The sequence below is a fragment of the Primulina tabacum genome, chromosome 12 (genome assembly GCF_025594145.1).
Source record: "Primulina tabacum isolate GXHZ01 chromosome 12, ASM2559414v2, whole genome shotgun sequence".
NCBI classification, from domain to species: domain Eukaryota; kingdom Viridiplantae; phylum Streptophyta; class Magnoliopsida; order Lamiales; family Gesneriaceae; genus Primulina; species Primulina tabacum.
In genome coordinates, this window is record NC_134561.1 from 37,071,162 (window position 1) to 37,090,129 (window position 18,968).

Here is an 18,968-nt window from a genome sequence, read left to right on the forward strand (position 1 = left end):
AATTTTCTTAAAACAGATTCGTCGAAGGGTCTCACGGCTTTAAAACACGTCAAAATGGGTTGCTATGTGCTCATTTAAATGCCCAGCATCTCTCCTGTGGTTTGATGAAGTGAGATTTCGCCTAGGGGCCTTCAACCCCCCACCCTTTAGGACTCGGCGTCTTCGCTGTTGTTTGTCCCAGTATCCCAAACCCAATTGTAGTAGTTCTAATACCAAATGTAACGGCATATCTCATTTGTGAAAATTTATGCTTTAGCCCAGGGCCTCACGGCTTTAAAACGCGTCACAATGGGTTGCTACACGTCCGTTTAGTTGTCAAGCATCTCTCCCGTGGTTTGGCGATGTGGGATTTTTCCTAAGAGCCTTCGCAACAACGTCAATTGTGATGAAATCGATGTCAATGATGATGAGAACAACAATGATAATGTCAATGATAGTGTAGTTCTTGGTGATGGAGTGCGACAACGCGATATAGATAGGATTATAAAAATTTTCATAAATTAGTTTATCGTTTTCTTGTTTGTCATGATATTTTTAATGATTTTATGTTTTTATGCAGAAAACGGAAATGAACCAACCTTTGACCCATGTGATATTCCAAATTATAATATATTTCATTTTGTCCAATTTGTTTTGTAAGTCATTATGTCACTGCTGATGACATTCTCATTGATCAAGTATGTCGACCTAATTAAGAATTTTTTATTGCGATGGATATAATTATTTTTTCTGATAATTCGTGCAATAATATCTCTACTTGATACTATTTTACCTACATATATAAGAACAAATTTTTACAGACGTTTATATAGTGGTTCGTGGAAAGGATTTGCATCGAGGGTAGCATTAATGGTATTGGATATAATATTGTTTGTATCGAAGACAGTGGGTGCCATGAGATTAATTCGCTGTTTGAAAGGGCGTGCTAGTCTCTTATCTCTAGGAATTGATCTCGCGACAATGATAGTTTTAAGGATCACGCAATTTAATGACGTGGATCATGGGTATACAGATATGCTAATAGAATTATTTGTCGAAAAGTACATGTGAAATATAAGTATTTCTGGCCCATAGACCTACTAGTGAATATTTCTGCAGTTGGCAGGATTAGTTTTTGGATTACTAGGATTATGGTGACAAGAGAAAGTAAGGGTGAGAAAAATGTAAAATAAACTCCCTCATTATTAAGCTGAAACAAAATTCACGAATTTTGCAACTAAGTCGACAGAGTCAGAGAAGAATCGTCAAATCTTTAGTTTAATGTCGATGTACCTAGACACATTAAAAATGATATGAAGAGAAAATTAATGTTGTCATTTGGACAATCCGGTTGTTGGGGATTTCAATATCATCAGCCGCAAGGTTGATAAATTACTGTCGGACTTCATCGATCGAATTTAGTAGCTTTATGTGACTTTTGGCCTGAAAATTTGACTTTGAAATTTTCTTGAAAAGAAAATGAGAGGCTTAGAAAAAATTGACTAGTGCTAGGTTTGGATGTGTAAAATTACAATGTTACATGTCTGGTCAACCACTACCAACCTCTCTTGTCGTACGTAGTTTGGATTACATTAGTAAAGACAAGGCAGTAAACAGAATAAGTATAATGAGTATTGTGTATGTAAGAAAAAAAACCAAACTGAGGCTTGTAGCAAGTACAGTTTTCTTAAAACAGATTCGTCGAAGGATCTCACGGTTTTAAAAAACGTCACAATGGGTTGCTATACGCTCATTTAAATGCCCATCATCTCTCTTGTGGTTTGACGATGTGAGATTTCTCCTAGGGGTCTTTAAGCCCCCCTTTTAGGACTCGACATCTTCGCTGAGGTTTGTCTCAGCATTCCAAACCCACTTGGAGTAGTTCTAATACCAAATGTAACGGCATATCTCATTTGTGAAATTTTATGCTTTGGCCCAGGGCCTCACGACTTTAGAATGAGTCACAAGGGATTGCTACACGTCCGTTTAGATATCTAGCATCTCTCCTGTAAGGTCCAAAATTAAGACGACATAATCCAACGGCATGCAAATTTAGGAATTCTGAAAAATGGTTAATTAAATTATTTTAACTGCTTAATTGATTATGTGATATGCATGATTATATGTTAAATATGATTTTATTGTCATTATGCATAAAAATTGTATTTTTAAGGATTAATCAAGTTGCGATCAAAGAACGGAGACCGATGGCTGAATAACGAAAAATGTTTTTATTAAATAATTGTATTTAATTATTTAAAATATGATTGTGGGTTTTCCTTATTTTTGAAAATGAGGGGTTTTGAGGTGATTTAATACGCCGAGACGTATATTTTATCGGGGTTGGTTTTTTCAACAAAAATACGAACTTTTTGGCAACCCGGCTATTTAATTCACAGACTATTTTTACCAAAACTATTTTAATATTCTAATTAAATCCTAATTGAGACTAATGGGCCTAAACTATGCTTAATAGGCCTAAGCCTTAATTAGTGAATTATTTACTATGTAATATGTTAAAAATCCCCCCAAACCCTATTAAATGTCACGCCCACAATTCTGAAATTTCACACCATATACACGACACACACAGCACCTTATTTGGAAGAAATTTTCGGAGGAAGCTAAGGAGAATTCAAGCCAAGGTCTTGTCCGTTCTTCGTCCTCGTCAACGATTAATCGTGCGTTGATAACGCAAAGGCACGCCTATTCCGTCCTTCAAAACATCATCACACCATATTATTTTTTTTTATGCATGAAAACATGGAAAAACAAGTGTCATCTATTTGTATTTTCGTTTTTGTATATACCATGAACTTTCGAGCAAGGTTTTGATTTCCAAATTCATGTTTTTGGTATGGTTTGAGGGCTGCCGTGATGTAAGTATTGATTAAGCATTGTTCTACATGAACTAAGACTGCTAAAACATCACCTAAACACCACACACGAACCTGGACACAATCTGTAAGTAACTTGCTGTCAAGGGAAACAAGGGGGTTCGGTTATGGGTTCCATGGCTCGGCTTGGTCATGGTTTCTGTCCAGGGCTAGCCAAGGTCACGAGGGAGTCAAGGGAAGAGTCCTAGCCACGCTAGGACTCGAGCTAAGTGGGCTGGGAGGAGTCCTTGTTGACAAGGACTCCCACCCGAGTGTTGGTAAGCATCCTGCTCAGGTTTCAGAAGTTTGTGCAGGGAGAAGGGGCTCGGCCAGGGGGCTTGGGATGGGCTAGGTCGACTCTTCAGGGTCCTAGGAGGGTGCTTAAGGGCCTGGGCAGGGGCTGTGGGGGCTTGGTTGGCGGCTGGTTCAGGAAGACGTTAGATATGCATGGCAGCAAGTGCTGCGCGTGATGTTGCTGTCTTGTTTCAGTGCTGCGTGCGTGGGTTCTGGTGGTTGGGTTGGTCTGGGCTTGGTCTGGGCGTGGTACAGGGATGGTCAGGGTTAGGTGGGTTCGGTGGTTAAGGGTTGGAAGGAGTCCTAGCCAAGATAGGAGTTCAATGGTTCAAGGACACTACACACACACACATGCAGAAACATGGGTCGACTTCCAGCAAGAATTTGAGCGGGTTAGAGTCATGTTTTGGGGCTGGGCTTGCTCAGTAGTGTTCCTAGATGGGTTGGCTTGGTTTTGGCTCGAGGCGGCTTGGGCGTGGCTCGGGTAAATTAGGAGATAGCTCGGTGCGTTCGATAAGGTGTCAAAACGAAATTAATAAAGCTAAATTTAAATCCAAGGGTCCACGGGAGTGGCTCACGACTTGGAAGGGTAGAATAAATCATAAAAAGGTTATGTTTAAAATTTGGGATTTAAAATAACGAGTTTTGGATTTATTCGGAATTTAATCGCCGCACGAAACGCTAATTAACGAGTTAATTGAAACGCCTAGTTTTAGGCCTTATAAAATTATGAAAAATTAGAGTTAAGCTTAAATAATTATTATTAGACTAAGTTCTAAATTTGGAAATTTTATAATAAGGTTTGGTATAATTCGGGATTAAAATGCATTAATACGTCACATTTAAAGATTAATTTAAAAGTTATCGAATTAAGCTAAATAAAAATATGAGAAAATTCATGTAAGCTTAAATAATTATTTGGAACATGTTAGTGTCAATGAAATTAAGAAAATGTCTAAAACGGGAAATTTTACATCCAGGGGTAAAACGGATTTTTTACACATAGAAATTAGTAAACGTCATGGCAGTGCCCTAAATGCTATTTTATATGCTAATATGGTTGTTTTTATGATTATGGATGTTTATGAATTTTTATATGTTAATATGTCGATTTTAAATGTTGATGAATTTTTAAGATGTTAACACGTTTATTTTAAATGTTTACGGATTTTTAATCTGTTAAAAATATTTATGAATTTTTATGATTTAAATTGGATATTTAAAAGATATGTTGCATGCTTGGTTTCAAAATAAAAATGATATTATATGCATGTTTTTATTAAGTAATGATAACGTGTTGAATGATGTGAAGGGATTGTGACTACTGAATATGTTGGAAATATCGTGAGGGTTATGGTCCCAGTGGGAGCCCGACGATCGTGTTTCCTTGGATACGGATACGAATACGTGATATGAATACGAATACGTGATACGAATACGAATATGTTAATACGTTGGCCAAGGCCCAGTTGACGGGTGAGAGTGTCGCTGGTGTCCCCGCCGTCCAGTACTGTGGTTACATGTAGATGGATCCATCGCCCAATACGTTTAAGAATACGAGTCACAATCACGATCTGAATTCAACAAACACGAACACGAACATGAATATAAATATGAATATGGACACGAATATGGATATGAATATGAATATGTTTATGGGATACGTGTATGTTTATATGAAAACGTTTTTATGAAACTGTTTTTATGCATCATGAAAATGTTTACGAAAATATTTATGTTTATGCATCTTCATGAAAATGATATTTTAAGTACAAATATTTTTCATTGTTATATGTTGACTGTATTACGTATTATTTGTTATCAAAGGTAGGACGTGTTGAGTCTTTAGACTCACTAGGTGTGTTGATACAGGTGATATAAATAGCAATGATATTGGAGGTCTTGACGAGTGACTTGCAAGACTGTCGGTGCACATAACCCGAGGACTAGCGCTTCTATTTCCGCATTTAAGTTTATGACTTTAAGTTAAAGATTTTTAAGATTATTTATTTATGCATTTGAGAGATTTTTGAGAGGTTTAGTATAAGCTATTCTTTTCAAATTATTGCTTTTTAGGTTTGGTAAAATATGCGACGATTTCATTTTATCACTATTGCACTTGGTTTTTAAAATGCTAGTTGGTTAATGTTTAATTTTAAAGGGTAAAATATTTTATAAAAATATTTTCATGTGAGAAAGGTACATGGCCGAAAATTGAGTGTTTAAAAAAAAATTCTAGTACATTTTAAGAAAACGAATAAGCAGACGTTTCATCTCCTGTGGTTTGGCGATGTGATATTTTTCCTAAGAGCCTTCGCAACAATGTCAATTGTGATAAAATCGATGTCAATCATGTTTAGAACAACAATGTTAATTTCAATGATACTGTAGTTCTTAGTGATGGAGTGCGACAACGCGATATAGATAGGATTATAAAATTTTAATAAATTAGTTTATCGTTTTCTTGTTTTCCATGATATTTGTAATGATTTTATGTTTTTATGCAGAAAACGGAAATGAACCAACCTTTGACCCATGTGATATTCCAAATTATAATATATTTCATTTTGTCCAATTTGTTTTGTAAGTCATTATGTCACTGCTGATGACATTCTAATTGACCAAGTATGTCGACCTAAGAATTTTTTATTGCGATGGATATAACTTCTTTTTGCTGATCATTGGTGCAATAGTATCTCTACTTGATACTATTTTACCTACATATATAAGAACAAATTTTCACAGATGTTTATATAGTGTTCGTGGAAAGGATTTGCATCGAGGGTAGCATTAATGACATTGGATATGGTATTGTTTGTACCGACGACAATGGGTGCCGTGAGATTAATTCGATGTTTGAAAGAGCGTGCTAGTCTCTTATCTCTAGGAATTGATCTCGCGACAATGATAGTTTTACGGATCACGAAACTTAATGACGTGGATAATGGGTATACGGATATGCTAAAAGAATTATTCGTCGGAAAAGTAGATACGTAATATAAGTATTTCTGGCCCATAGACCTACTAGTGAATATTTCTGCAGTTGGCAGGATTAGTTTTCGGATTACTAGGATGATGGTGATAAGAGAAAGTAAGGGTGGGAAAAATGTAAAATAAACTCCCTCATTATTAAGCTGAAACAAAATTCGCGAATTTTGCAACTAAGTCGACAGACTCAGAGGAGAATCGTCAAATCTTTAGTTTAACGTCGATGTACCTAGACACATTAAAAATGATATGAAGAGAAAATTAAGGTTGTTATTTGGACAATCCGGTTGTTGGGGATTTCAATATCATCAGCTGCAAGTTTGATAAATTACTGTCAGACTTCATCAATCGAATTTAGTAGCTTTATGTGAAATTTGGCCTGAAATTTGATTTTGAAATTTTCTTGAAAAGAAAATGAGAGGCTAAGAAAAAATTGACTGGTGCTAGATTTGGATGTGTAAAATTACAAAGTTACATGTTTGGTCAACCACTACCAACCTCTCTTGTCGTACGTATTTTGGATTACATTAGTAAAGACAAGGCAGTAAACAAAATAAGTATATCATTATGATATTGTGTATGTAAGAACAAAAACAAAACCGAGGCTTGTAGCAAGTACAGTTTTCTTAAAACAGATTCGTCGAAGGGTCTCACGACTTTAAAACACATCACAATGGGTTGCTACGTGCTCATTTAAATGCCCAGCATCTCTCATTTTAATGACCAGCATCTCTCCTGTGGTTTTATTTAAAAAAATAATTGAAATAAATTTAATAATTAAATGGATAAAAAAAGGGTAGATTGCTCATAAATCCCCAAACCCAAACTCAACTTTACCCAAACTCCCTACACCTCAAAAACTTTCTTTAAACTCCATAATACCTTAAAATGGACAAAAATAGCCTTATTCATATTTTAAGTTTAATTGATCCTCCGCGCTTTAAAAATGGTATCAGAGCGAAATGTTAATTTATTTCAAACACAAATTTTATTATTACTAGTAACTAATTGTATGAGAAGGAGAATTTCGAAAAAATTATGAATCCGAACTTCGGTTCGAGAAAAATAATTTACAAGGAATATTCCAATATTTTGGAATATAAACAAGGGCATTTAACTATTGTTAGATATCAGAAACAGAAAGGGAAGCTACTGCACCCTCAGGTAATTTCTCAGGTAAACTTATGATTCAAGTAAATAAGTTTCTGAAAATTGTACCAGACTCCTCTAAGCTCTCTTTAGATCTTAGAGAAATCCAGAAAACAGTACAAAATTATGGCAACATACTATATTTTGTACCCCAACGAGTTGAAGAAATCCTTAAAACCCAGGAAGAAATTCTTGGAATATTAAAGGATATTCAAACAAGAATTCAGAAATTAGAACAACAACCAAGTTCTAGTAAAAGAACTTCAGGAGGTTGGTTACCACCATAATTTGGTACTGAACCCTTGTTACACCAACAAGGAAAAGCCAGAGTGGTGTCAAAACCTTTGACTGAAGAAGAAAAAATGATCAATCTAATTAAGTCTGTCTCATAAAAGAAATTAATCTGATGACAACTTTAGAAAGGATTGGTCTGGAGGATCTACAAGAGCTTGCGGAATCTTTTGCAAATCTCAAAGTTGTAGATCTAAAGATGAATATAGCAGGAGGTGAAATACCTGCTATAACCTGGTCATCAACTCAGGAACCACCAAGGGAAAGTGTGGGATCTCAGAATGTTAACATGAGAGAATCTCAATCTGATTTCCATACTGGTGGAGGATCACACCCGACGGGTACAAGGACAAGGAGAAGTCAAATTCACTTGCATCAAACACCCTACGGGAAGACTGTTTTAGATCCGATACATCCTTATGGGGTTATGCTTAACCTTGATGTGTTAGATTTCGAAAACAGAGAAGATCTCATAGATGACTGGACATCGGCTATGAGAATCGCAGCAGGAACACTTGATCTCAACAAAGAAGGATTCATTAAACTTTTAGAGAGGAGTCTAATGGGATCACTGAAGATTGCTTGGGACATGACTTCATTAGATATGAAAGAGTCGGTACTAGCCGGAGAATCTCTAAGCGAGATAGCCGAAAAAATGGCTACCCTATTTAAAGCACAATTTATAGGGGTAGACTATTTTAACAATCAAGATACAGAGAAGAGGAAGAAATATATTCAAGCTCTGTATAGTCTTGAATTACACGATATATGCTTAGTAGATGAATACATTATGTTATTCACTAAATATCGATGGAATTCAGGAGTCGAAGAAGATATATGTATGCAGCTTTTCTTCGCAAAAATGCCAAGCCCTTGGAGAGAAATGCTCATAAGGGAATACGTACCTGGCAATCCAGATACGCTGGCAAGAAGAGCCTCTTTTCTCAAAGGAAAGTTGGCAGAATGGTGCCATATGGCAGCATTACAAAAGAATTACAAACGCTTAAGGGGTATCAACAAAAGAACTCCCTTATGTTGTAAGGAAAATGATCTTCCAACAATTATTGGAAGTAAACCACAGAAGCGTAAGAGGAAAAGTTTTAGGAGTCATCCTTATGCACGAAGTGGAAGAAGTCATTGGAAACCAAGAACGGTATGGTCGAGACAAAAAGCCAGATCTTATAAATCTTGACAAAGAAGCGGACCATCGAGGAGTAGGATATCATCCCAAGCATCGAGTACATCTCGAAGCACAAGAAACTTTCAGAAGAGCTCATACTCGAGCCAATGAAAATTTCAAGGATTGCAATTGCTGGACATGTGGAGCAAGAGGTCATATCTCGACGAACTGTCCAGAAAATGAAAAAAGAGGTATTAAACGCTTCGATCCTACCCCGGACATTGAAGAAGCAGTTTATTATCAAGATCTGATTCAGGTATACAGATTCGAGGATATTGCCTCGGATGAAAGTATATATGAAGAAGAAGAAGTCTTAAGTCAGGGAGAATCTGATGGAACAGAATCGGAATCTGACTGAAGACGAGGTGTTTCGACACGAAACACATGAAGATTTATCTGGGTTTTTCAGCCAGACAACAATCTCTCACAATATGGTCCAAAGGATCATGAGAGAAAATCCTAGTCTACAGAGATATCAAGGTTTCTCTGCAGGACATGTAGAAAAGTTCTTAGGAAGTCTTGGCCTAAGAAATAGAAAGCATCATCTGATCTATAAAGTTTCTAGAAGGGAAATGGCCAATCCCGATGGAACTTACAGGAAATATAATGGAGATGCAGCTAATTCCTTCCGAAGAAATTAAGGAGGAATTACAAAAACTCAAGATAGAAGTAGCAAAGACTATGTCTTGGATTCATATTGGAGCAATCCAGATTATGATAAAGGCTACTTTCAAAGAAGGAATCGATTCGCCTATTGATATTGCTATATGCGATAAAAGAATGGGGAATCTTCAAGATTCAGTACTGGGAACAATCTCAGGAAATCTCTGTGCAGGAAAGATTGTAGGAGTAATCTATCCAAGGATAGCCTACAACTTGGCAGATCGAGATTTTAGCCGAGCCTTGACATTGCATCAGAACTTCAAGGAAAAAAGGCTGATGAAAGAAGGTAATAGGCCATATTCTATTACCTATCAAATTTCATATGCTCTATCTAATACACATCACTCTGAATTGTTTATTAGAAATGAGTTTATTGAAATCTCTGAGATATTTGGAAAAGTTGCTCAGGTAATTTATCCAGAAAGAATCGAGTTTCCTTTAATACAGGAAACAAATATCCAAATACAAGACAAACCGATTCTACAAAGGAATCAAAGTCTTAGATTGGAGTCAAGAAGACTATCTTTTCAAGGAGATAGAATTACGAGTTACAGGTGGGAAAAAACACCTGTTATAGAAACCCAACAGGAGCCGAAAAGTTTTTCTACAATGGGAAAACTTAGAGGTCCAGAAGGGTGGAAGGAAGTTGAAATAGTATTTGATATTACAAAGCAAAGGAATCAATTTCCTAGTAATTCAATATACTATTTAGAACAATCGATGATAGGAACTTACCAAGGACTGATTAATATCGGAGAATTGGAAGTTCATATTCAAGGAATTCAGGGAAAGAATCAGATAGACTGATTCTTGGACTAGAGTTTCTCGAGGAACACAAACCTTGGAAATGTCTATAGTATGGAATGGAGTTTATGGCAAATGATAAGATGTGGAAAATTCAATGACCACAAGCCCATTCTCCATATACATTCCAATAGGGATGTTGTATGAACAATATAAGGCAGAATACTTTGCTGCTTATATCGATTCAGGTGCTGAAATATGTACAACAAAACGAGAAGTTTTTCCAAATAATTTGGAAGAAGAACTACCAAAGATTGCTGGAAGAGATTTCTCCAGAAGAATCTTAATCTTATGTAAAGGGATTAAGATGACTGAAATAATGATTGGAGGTGCTGGACAAACACCTTGGTACAAGGTTAAAACACCACCAATTTATTTTCATGATACAGGGGCTGACATTTTGTTAGGAAATAATTTCCTACAGATGTTCAAGTCCTATACTCAAGAAAATGTGACTAGAAGATTAGTGTTCACAACACCCTGTGATCACAAAATCATAGTCCAGAAACTACGAGAGGCATTTTACAGAAAATTGCCGATCCAGTTTCGCAGCAAGCTGTGGTGATTCAGGACAACTTCTGAACCCAAAAATGAAGGATTCTAGACGGTTTGGAGAAATAATGCTCCAGTTAAGAGCGGATCAAGTACTCCAACCAGAAGATATAGAATGTCTTAAGATAACTCTACAAACAAATGAAGTAGGGTTCGAATCTAAGGTATCATTGGAAGATGTCAAGAAGAGGATCAAAGAAAATTACAATGAAGATCCCTTGGCATGGTGGGACAGAAATCAACTCAAAGCTTGCCTCAAGATTAAGGAAGGCAAAGACTATGAATTTGTCCGTTGCAAGCCTATCCCAATGAATATCATTGATCAAAGGGATATGCAGATTATAATCAAGGAACTATTTGGACCTTGGTTTGATCAAAGCAGGTATGTCACCATATAGTAGTCTATGATTCCTGGTAAGAAATCATGGTGAAATAAAACGAGGAAAACCCAGATTAGTTATTAATTATCAAGAAATTAATAAGATTCTGGAGTTTGATGGGTATTTTATACCTAGTAGAGAACACTTGATTAGTTGCATACGCAATGCCAAGATATTCTCTAAATTTGATTGTAAGTCCGAATTTTATCAGATTCGGATGCAGGAAGGAAGCAAGAAATTCACAGCTTTCTCCACACCTCTAGGACATTATATTTGGGAAGTATTACCAATGGGATTGACTAATTCACCCCAGATATTCCAAAGGAAAATGGATAATCTTTTTAAAGATTATTTTAAGTTTATGTTTGTTTACATTGATGATGTTTTAATAGCATCTAAAGATATGAATGAACATGTTAAGCATTTGAAGATTTTCTCTAATGTTTGCAAGAAAGAATGACTGGTTTTATCTGAAAAGAAAGCAGTTATTGCTACAAGAAAGATTGAATTCCTTTGAATTGAAATCGATGAGTCATGAATAATTCTGCAAGACCACATAGTTGAAATGGTGCAGAATTTTCCAGAAAGTCTCAAAGACAAGAAACAACTTCAAAGTTTTTTAGGAGTTGTTAATTTTGCTGGGATGTTTATAAAAAACCTAGCAAAACACAGGAAGATGTTCAGTCCATTATTGAAAAAAGATGCAAGATTTATATGGACAAAAGAACACACAGAAGGACTTATCCATGTAAAGGAGGTTTGTAAAAATCTTCCGAAAATGGCTATTCCTCAAGATGAAGATGATGTGGTATTGTATACCGATGCTAGTGATCATTGGTGGGCAGCAGTTCTTACTAAGCTCACACCAGATGGAGAACAACCATGCAGATATTATAGTGGGTTATTCTCAGATGCAGAAGCCATTAGATAGCATATCAATGAAAAAGAATTTTATGCAGTAAAAAGAACTTTTGAAAAATGGCCATTATTTTTACTTGCAAAGAAATTTACTTTGAAAGTTGATAACACACAGGTAAAAGATTTCTTAAGGAATAGAATTGAGTCTAAACCTGAGAAGGCAAGATTATTAAGATGGCAAGCACTATGTCAGAATTATATTTTTGATATTATGATAATAAAATCTCATGAAAATATTCTTGCAGATTTTTTAACAAGAGATGGACAGCATTGACATTGATGCTATTATCAAGATGCAGAGGCATTCGAGGGAACACCTTGAGATGCTTCAAACCGAGTTCAACAAGTTGGCCGTTAACGCAGAAGTTGCGGGAATGCTACAACAAGCTGATAAGAGAATTGTCTCTGATCGGATTACAGGTTGTTTACAGGCATATACTCAGTTATGATCTGTAATGCAAATGCCTATCCTCCAAGGCATTGAGAAGCCATTGGTTTCCCAAATGGAGAGTTTTCGAGTACAGGACTCTATACCTATAGCGGGGGATTCAAATACCACTTGCACAAGTGTTAAGTCGAGATCATCACCAGATGAGTCGGCTGAAATAAAAATTGAGACTCCTGATCCTTATTTTGAGTCTTCAAGTCAACCCTTCACCTCGGGGATTGAAGAGGGAGAGATCAACCTTAGGCCTCGTACCGACAAAGGCAAATCTAAGGTTGGTACTAATGAAGTTGCTATTTCTCCATTTCAGGTTTACCAACAAATTGGGAGAAATTAAAAACAAGAATTGGCATTAACCCAGCTACCAATAGGGTTGATGTTTCAGGGAAATATCCAAGGGTATGGATGAAACCAAATTCATATCCAAAGGAGGTTAAAGCATAGTATGAATTCGGGGCTCTTGCCTCAGTTTATACTACATCACCCAGCTTTCCGAAAATCTCAGGGCTACCAAAGTGGATCCAGGAAGCTGTTCATGAAACTTGGGCGAATAATGATTATTTGTCCAGAGCAGATGTTTTGGAGCTATACTTTTTCAGTGCAGCACCAGAACCAGCAGGGAAAGGTTCTCACGAAGCCTTACATTTCATCAAGTTAAGGAGGCCGGATACAAATGTTCAAAAATTTATCAAGGACCCTCCAACAGAAGAAACACCCCTGGTTGCTTCAATCTGAGGATGATATGTCTACCAGAAGAGCTTGGGGTCTATGGGTCTGTCTCACTGAGATGGACAAAGTCAAGTTTCCGTTCAAATTTTATAATCATTTAGTGAACGGATCATTCCTGTTAAACACCATGACAGGAAAAACCACAAGTTTTGCATAAGATTTATTTGAGAAAAAGAGAAATCTTTTGTGGAACAGCAAGCTGCCGGCTAGTAAAGAGACTCGCCGAAAATTCTGTAACATGGCACATATAGGAAGATTGTCAGAAAACATCTGCCTTGAATGCCAAAACCAGAAGGAACCTGAATTCGGTAAAGGATTCAAACCGAGATCTGATCGGAAACACTTTACCGACACAAGCACAAGTGGTGATGGACCACATTCATGTTTTCCTCGAGGACACCGAAAGCCAAAGATTCCTCGACAAAGTTAAAAGGAACATGTGACCAAACACATTAACAAAAGAAGGACCACCATGTGAGTGGAAGGACAAGGACCACCAATAATGGGTGGAAAATGACAAGGATCATTGAATACCTAATTTAAAAAAGGAATCCAATGAACAAAAGCAAGACAACTGGTCCCAGAATTTTCATCTATAAATAAAGACAGATTGGAACCAGTTAAATACACCAGAAATCAAAACTTAAAGATGTACCGTGTATATCTGAAAGTCTTGAAAAGAATAATCAATTACAAGAGAAAGCAGGCGGATGCGCTTAAATGGCTAGTCCAACGTTTCCAGGAAAAAGGAGACGAAATTACAGCAAACATTTTATATACTCATCGTCAATAGTATCTCAGGGAGATAAAAGAAGATGAGAAGTTAATTTATATATTAATAATATAGAAAAAGACAGGATAAGAAGGGACCACTCAACCACTACAGGTCCATATGCAAGCTGTAAAGGCTTATCAAGATTTAAAGTCCGAGTTTCAAATTCGAAGAAGCCTTCTATAAATAAGGAAGCAGAAGGAAGATGAAGGCATCGATCAACCTCTTCATTTTTCTTCAAACCATTTGTAATATTTTCTCTTTCAAGTTTATGTGTGTAGTGAGTTCAGCTACTGTGAGTAGCTAAACAAGTTTCTCCTCCTCTACAGGAGGTTACTAGGTATTAATAAAATGTTGGTGTTTTAATAAAGAGATCTTTGCTCTTAGCCCCTCTCATGTATTATTTTCAAAATTTTATCTTTTACTGTACACTCTAAGGTAGAAACGAATTAGAGTTGTGCCAAATGCTGCTGAAGGAATCTGCTTAGTAACCATCGGTTGCGATCGCGTGGTTGGACTGTGAGGAGCAGTTTGTAAAATACGATGGATATAACCCAATGGTACTCCGGTCAAAGAGGTAAAAGATTTAATTTACTTTTTCGGAAGCATGATGGGCCATTATTTACAAAAGAAAAATCAGTTATTCAAAATAAAAATATAAGGGTAAATTTGAAAATTTAAAAGAAATGGGGAGTTGAAACAAAATTTTAGTGGGGTAAGGAGTAAAGAGAAAGTTAAGAATGAGTATAGAGAGTTTTTGACAAGCTCCCCATAAAAAAACCAGTTAAAATTTATTTTTTCATTAGTAAGAAAATTTATCTTATGGTACTAACTAAAACATAAGATAATGCTTATTTTTTTTTAAATTTTTTTGTGATTCGCATATTATAGCCGTTTTCTTTTTGTTGATTTATTGATTTTTCAAAAAAAAAAAAATGTGTGAACAAAGTGACTTAACATATTTTTGTACATATTTGCTAGACCAACATGAGAGATCGCTTTTGAACTTCTTTGGTTCGTAATACCGTCTCACGTGAGTTTTTTTATTTTTTGCTTTAACATCAACAACTTATTTTTAAACAAGACCACACAATTTATAATTTCCTAAAACAACTTATTGGATATAGGAAGTTATGTCTCGTCTCAAAAAACATTAACCAAACTTAGTCCATTTTAAGATTGTAACTGGCTCATACACAAGATAATCTTCCCGATGCTACCATTTTTCTTTAAAAGTTTCAAAGCTATCGGAGCTTTAGTCACTGGGAAACGATACTCAACCTGAGGGACAACTTTTTCTGAAGAACAGCAGGCCAAAAATGAGTTTTAACTTCGGCAATCACAGATATTTTATCATCCAAATCTCTAGACCGTAGATCGAAAGCTGCAGACAATAATAATAGATTGTACACTTAGAAAATAACGAGGATGAGGTTTGTAAGTTAACAAATACTATTGAAAAGAAACCCACACACTTCACCTTTAATTTCAGCCTGTTTTCTTTGTAATAGAGCAAGATCAATCCTACTATGATCCCTTCCATTCAAATCTATAATGACAACCTTACCCCTGTAACCACAACACTCGATGTTTCTCCGAAGATCGGACGCTCCGTAATCAATAACAAAATGAACACCTGAAAATATGATTAACAAATTGGAATAAAAAACTGTCAACATAATTTCAGTAAGCCTTTTATCCCACTAAATGCGGCCTGTTATACGAATCGCTTCTTTCCCCTACAATATCCTTAACAACGCAATTGCATCACCCATTCTGATGCGAACGAAAATATCCATGGAATTTATATTTTCAGTTAAAAGACACGAGATTTAATTATTTGTCGACTCATTAAGCAGCATATACGAGCCACCACATCGTGGTGCTTAGCAAATTATGTTAGGGGAGAAACAAAAAATCACGCCAACCATCAAATCCTTCCATCAAAAGATAGGTACTGGTGCAATATTACCTGCTTCATTTTCCACCCGGACGTCCCACACAAAGTCTCTCTGACTTGTGATTAACACAAATGTCAGCGCCAAAACCACGACAGATATAAAACCCATCTCTACGTCCTTTTAAAAAAGCATCAACAACAATGAACACATGTTACGATGGACAATTAAGACATCACAAATTGTAATGAAAAGGAGAATGGGTTTAACATTGTCATGAGGTAAAAAATATCACCTGTCGCGGCAAGAACTCTTAAGCCCATGTACTTTGCAAATTGTATTGCCAATGCGCCGACCCCGCTGGTGCCTTCACGAATCTAAACATTGCATAACTCTAAATTTGTTAGTGACTTTGATAATTTGCAACAAAAGATAAGGATATGTCCAAGAAAAACTCTAATATAAAAAATAAACACAAATTTACAAAACTATTAATTATCACTTGAGAAAGCACATTGCCTCAATGACGAAGAACACAGAGAATTATAAACATAAGGTTGTTATCATACTTTGAAATTTCTCCCCACCTCTTTCTTTGAAGCAAAAGGCAAAGAGCTGCTCGCGGTTCCTTTTAGGTGTAAACATGTGCAGATAAAAATATGGATCCAAAACCACTTCGTTACTATTTAGAATGAACTCCTCATAAAGTTTAGGTTCGGTTCTCACCAGTACTGTTTTACGTCGAAGTGTCTTGGGATCATGCATTTTGAATAAAGCTAACCATATGCTACATGATGCAAAAGGTAAGCCTGCAGCATCAGCTAAATTAATATGATCAGGCAACGGAAGAAGAAAGCCTGCCGGCACAGCCACTTTTTCAGCATACCCTCCTCCTTCAAGAATGGCACAGACCTGAAATTGTAAAAAGAGAAAATGCTTCATCCAGCAGTCGGCATAAGGGTAGAAAAGATGAGAGTAGAAGAACATAATTTATCATTTTATAACATCGCTTGGGGGAGAGATGATGATTACCCTTTGTCCAATTTTCCAACTGATGACATTTCTTCCAACTGCTTCAATTATTCCAGAGCATTCAAGGCCTGGGCAGAGACCATCATCACTTGTAACCACGTCCATTATATCACCCCAATTGACCCCAACGGCGCACACCTTGATCATTACTTCATTGTCCTTGATTTCAGGTGATATAACCTTTCGGTGCTCCAAACTATTCGAAAACCAGTTTTTTTTAACTACCATCGCTTCCATTGTAGAAATAAGACGATGATTGCTGGAAAAAGATAGATACAATGAAATCAATGCTCAAACATAATATTTATTAAAATTTCACCATCATAATTACGTTTTATATTATAACTTAACTTGCTTAAAATTAAATAGCATACGCACACCGTCTGCAAAGGATACTAACCTCATATTATATACCAACAAATGGAGGGTAGTGATCAATTAATTATGGAAATCTCATTTGAGTTTCGATACATAATGCTTTCCCAACATAATAATATTAGGCAACTATCACATGAAAAAGGTATGATCAATCAAGTACACTGCAAATTCTTTCAAAATATGTGGATTGAAAATTTGACTTCATTCGCAAGTTGAAATTAAGTAACGAATCATACTTAAGTTGTAAGATAATCAGGAAAATACAAATTTAAAAAGCTGGAGATACTTTAAAAAAACATGGATTTTGGTCGTGGAAGTGCGAATAAAATTTTCAAACCACTTATATTTTGAATCCGATTGTGGCTTAGGGGGTGGGGTCTAACCGGGGATGTTTTCTGAAGATTTTACAGGTCAGTTAGAAATTGTCCATATTTTCATAATTCTTATTCTGGACTATCCCGACCACGTTTTCAATTCGGGTATTGCAAACAACCTCGAAGCATCCCTATAGCAATTCCAATTGCCATCCTTCAAAGAGAATCATGTACCAGAATAATTTTTTGAAATCCAACTGTGCAAAATCTGCCCTACCACGCATAATTAACGGGAAAAATAATAATCAAGGTATAGGTTTAATACCCTTTCGAGGCGAAATCGAAAAGCGGAACGAAATCTTGCGCTGCTTCCTGCGTCGAACAATTTATCCTTCAATTTCAAGCGGCGGGGGCGGTGGGGTGGGGGTGGGAATTTAATGCAAAATTTATTATTGCTAATCCAAATAAAGGTTTTTTAAATAAATAAAATAATGTTTCAAAATAAAATAATAACAAAATATCACTGCTGATGAAGAATTAAATATAAATCAAAATTATTATTTTCAAAAATATATTTTTCAATAGTTTTATAATTACATATATATTGAATAATTTGTACTGTAGCAAATAAAAAAAAGTATCAATTAAAAATCATAATTTTCGAACATGGAATATGAAAATTCTTAATTTTAAGTACTGATTGTGCACATAATTGATTAATTCTTAAAACTTAAAACTAGATTAATTTCTCTAAATAATTGAAATAAACTCATTTCATCATTGCATTATTCCTTTTCTTAATAAACATTTGATGATATTAATAATAATAATATTAATACAAATAATAATAATAAATAAATTAATAATGGAAATTCCAAAAATAATTATAGTTATGCTAAAAATTAAAAATATATTAATAATTATAATAATCATACTCCGTACAATAATTATATTTCGATTTATTGTTGTCCCTACTAGCTAGAGATAAAAATTAGGTTTTCACGGCAATTTTTTATTTTTTATTTTTGTAAAAAATAGTAATAAATGGTGTGTTATTTAATATATTTGTTTGTTAAAATAAATGAAACTTTTCTATATAGGGGGAGGATAGGTGCGTATTTTGCCGCTAATAGCCTCACTGTTGACTAAATCACCGTAATTTAATTTTACTAATTACTCCAATAAATTTATTTAGACGATAACTTTTTTCCACAAAATCTCTTTTGAGACTGTGTAACAAGTCAATTTTGTGAGACGGATTCACTATCTGATCCGACCCATGAAAATGTATTTTTTTTTATGTCAAAAGTATTAATTTTGACTTCA

At 35.5% G+C, this 18,968-nt stretch overlaps 1 protein-coding gene across 2 annotated transcripts; it reads right to left on the reverse strand.

The window, feature by feature from the left end:
- Window positions 1-15,144: 15,144 nt before the first annotated feature.
- LOC142521219 (uncharacterized) lies at window positions 15,145-18,081 on the reverse strand. Of its 2 annotated transcripts, XM_075624445.1 has the most exons (7): window positions 17,968-18,081; window positions 16,951-17,209; window positions 16,645-16,830; window positions 16,214-16,295; window positions 15,993-16,098; window positions 15,501-15,656; window positions 15,145-15,404 (listed from the first exon to the last, which is right to left on the reverse strand). In XM_075624445.1, the coding sequence occupies exons 2-5, from the start codon at window positions 17,185-17,187 to the stop codon at window positions 15,998-16,000; spliced, it is 606 nt and encodes a 201-aa protein (XP_075480560.1). In that variant the 5' UTR covers window positions 17,188-17,209; window positions 17,968-18,081; the 3' UTR covers window positions 15,145-15,404; window positions 15,501-15,656; window positions 15,993-15,997. The 2 variants fall into 2 exon arrangements, with proteins under 2 accessions (XP_075480560.1, XP_075480559.1); XM_075624444.1 differs by having other exon boundaries at window positions 15,501-16,098.
- Window positions 18,082-18,968: the final 887 nt, after the last annotated feature.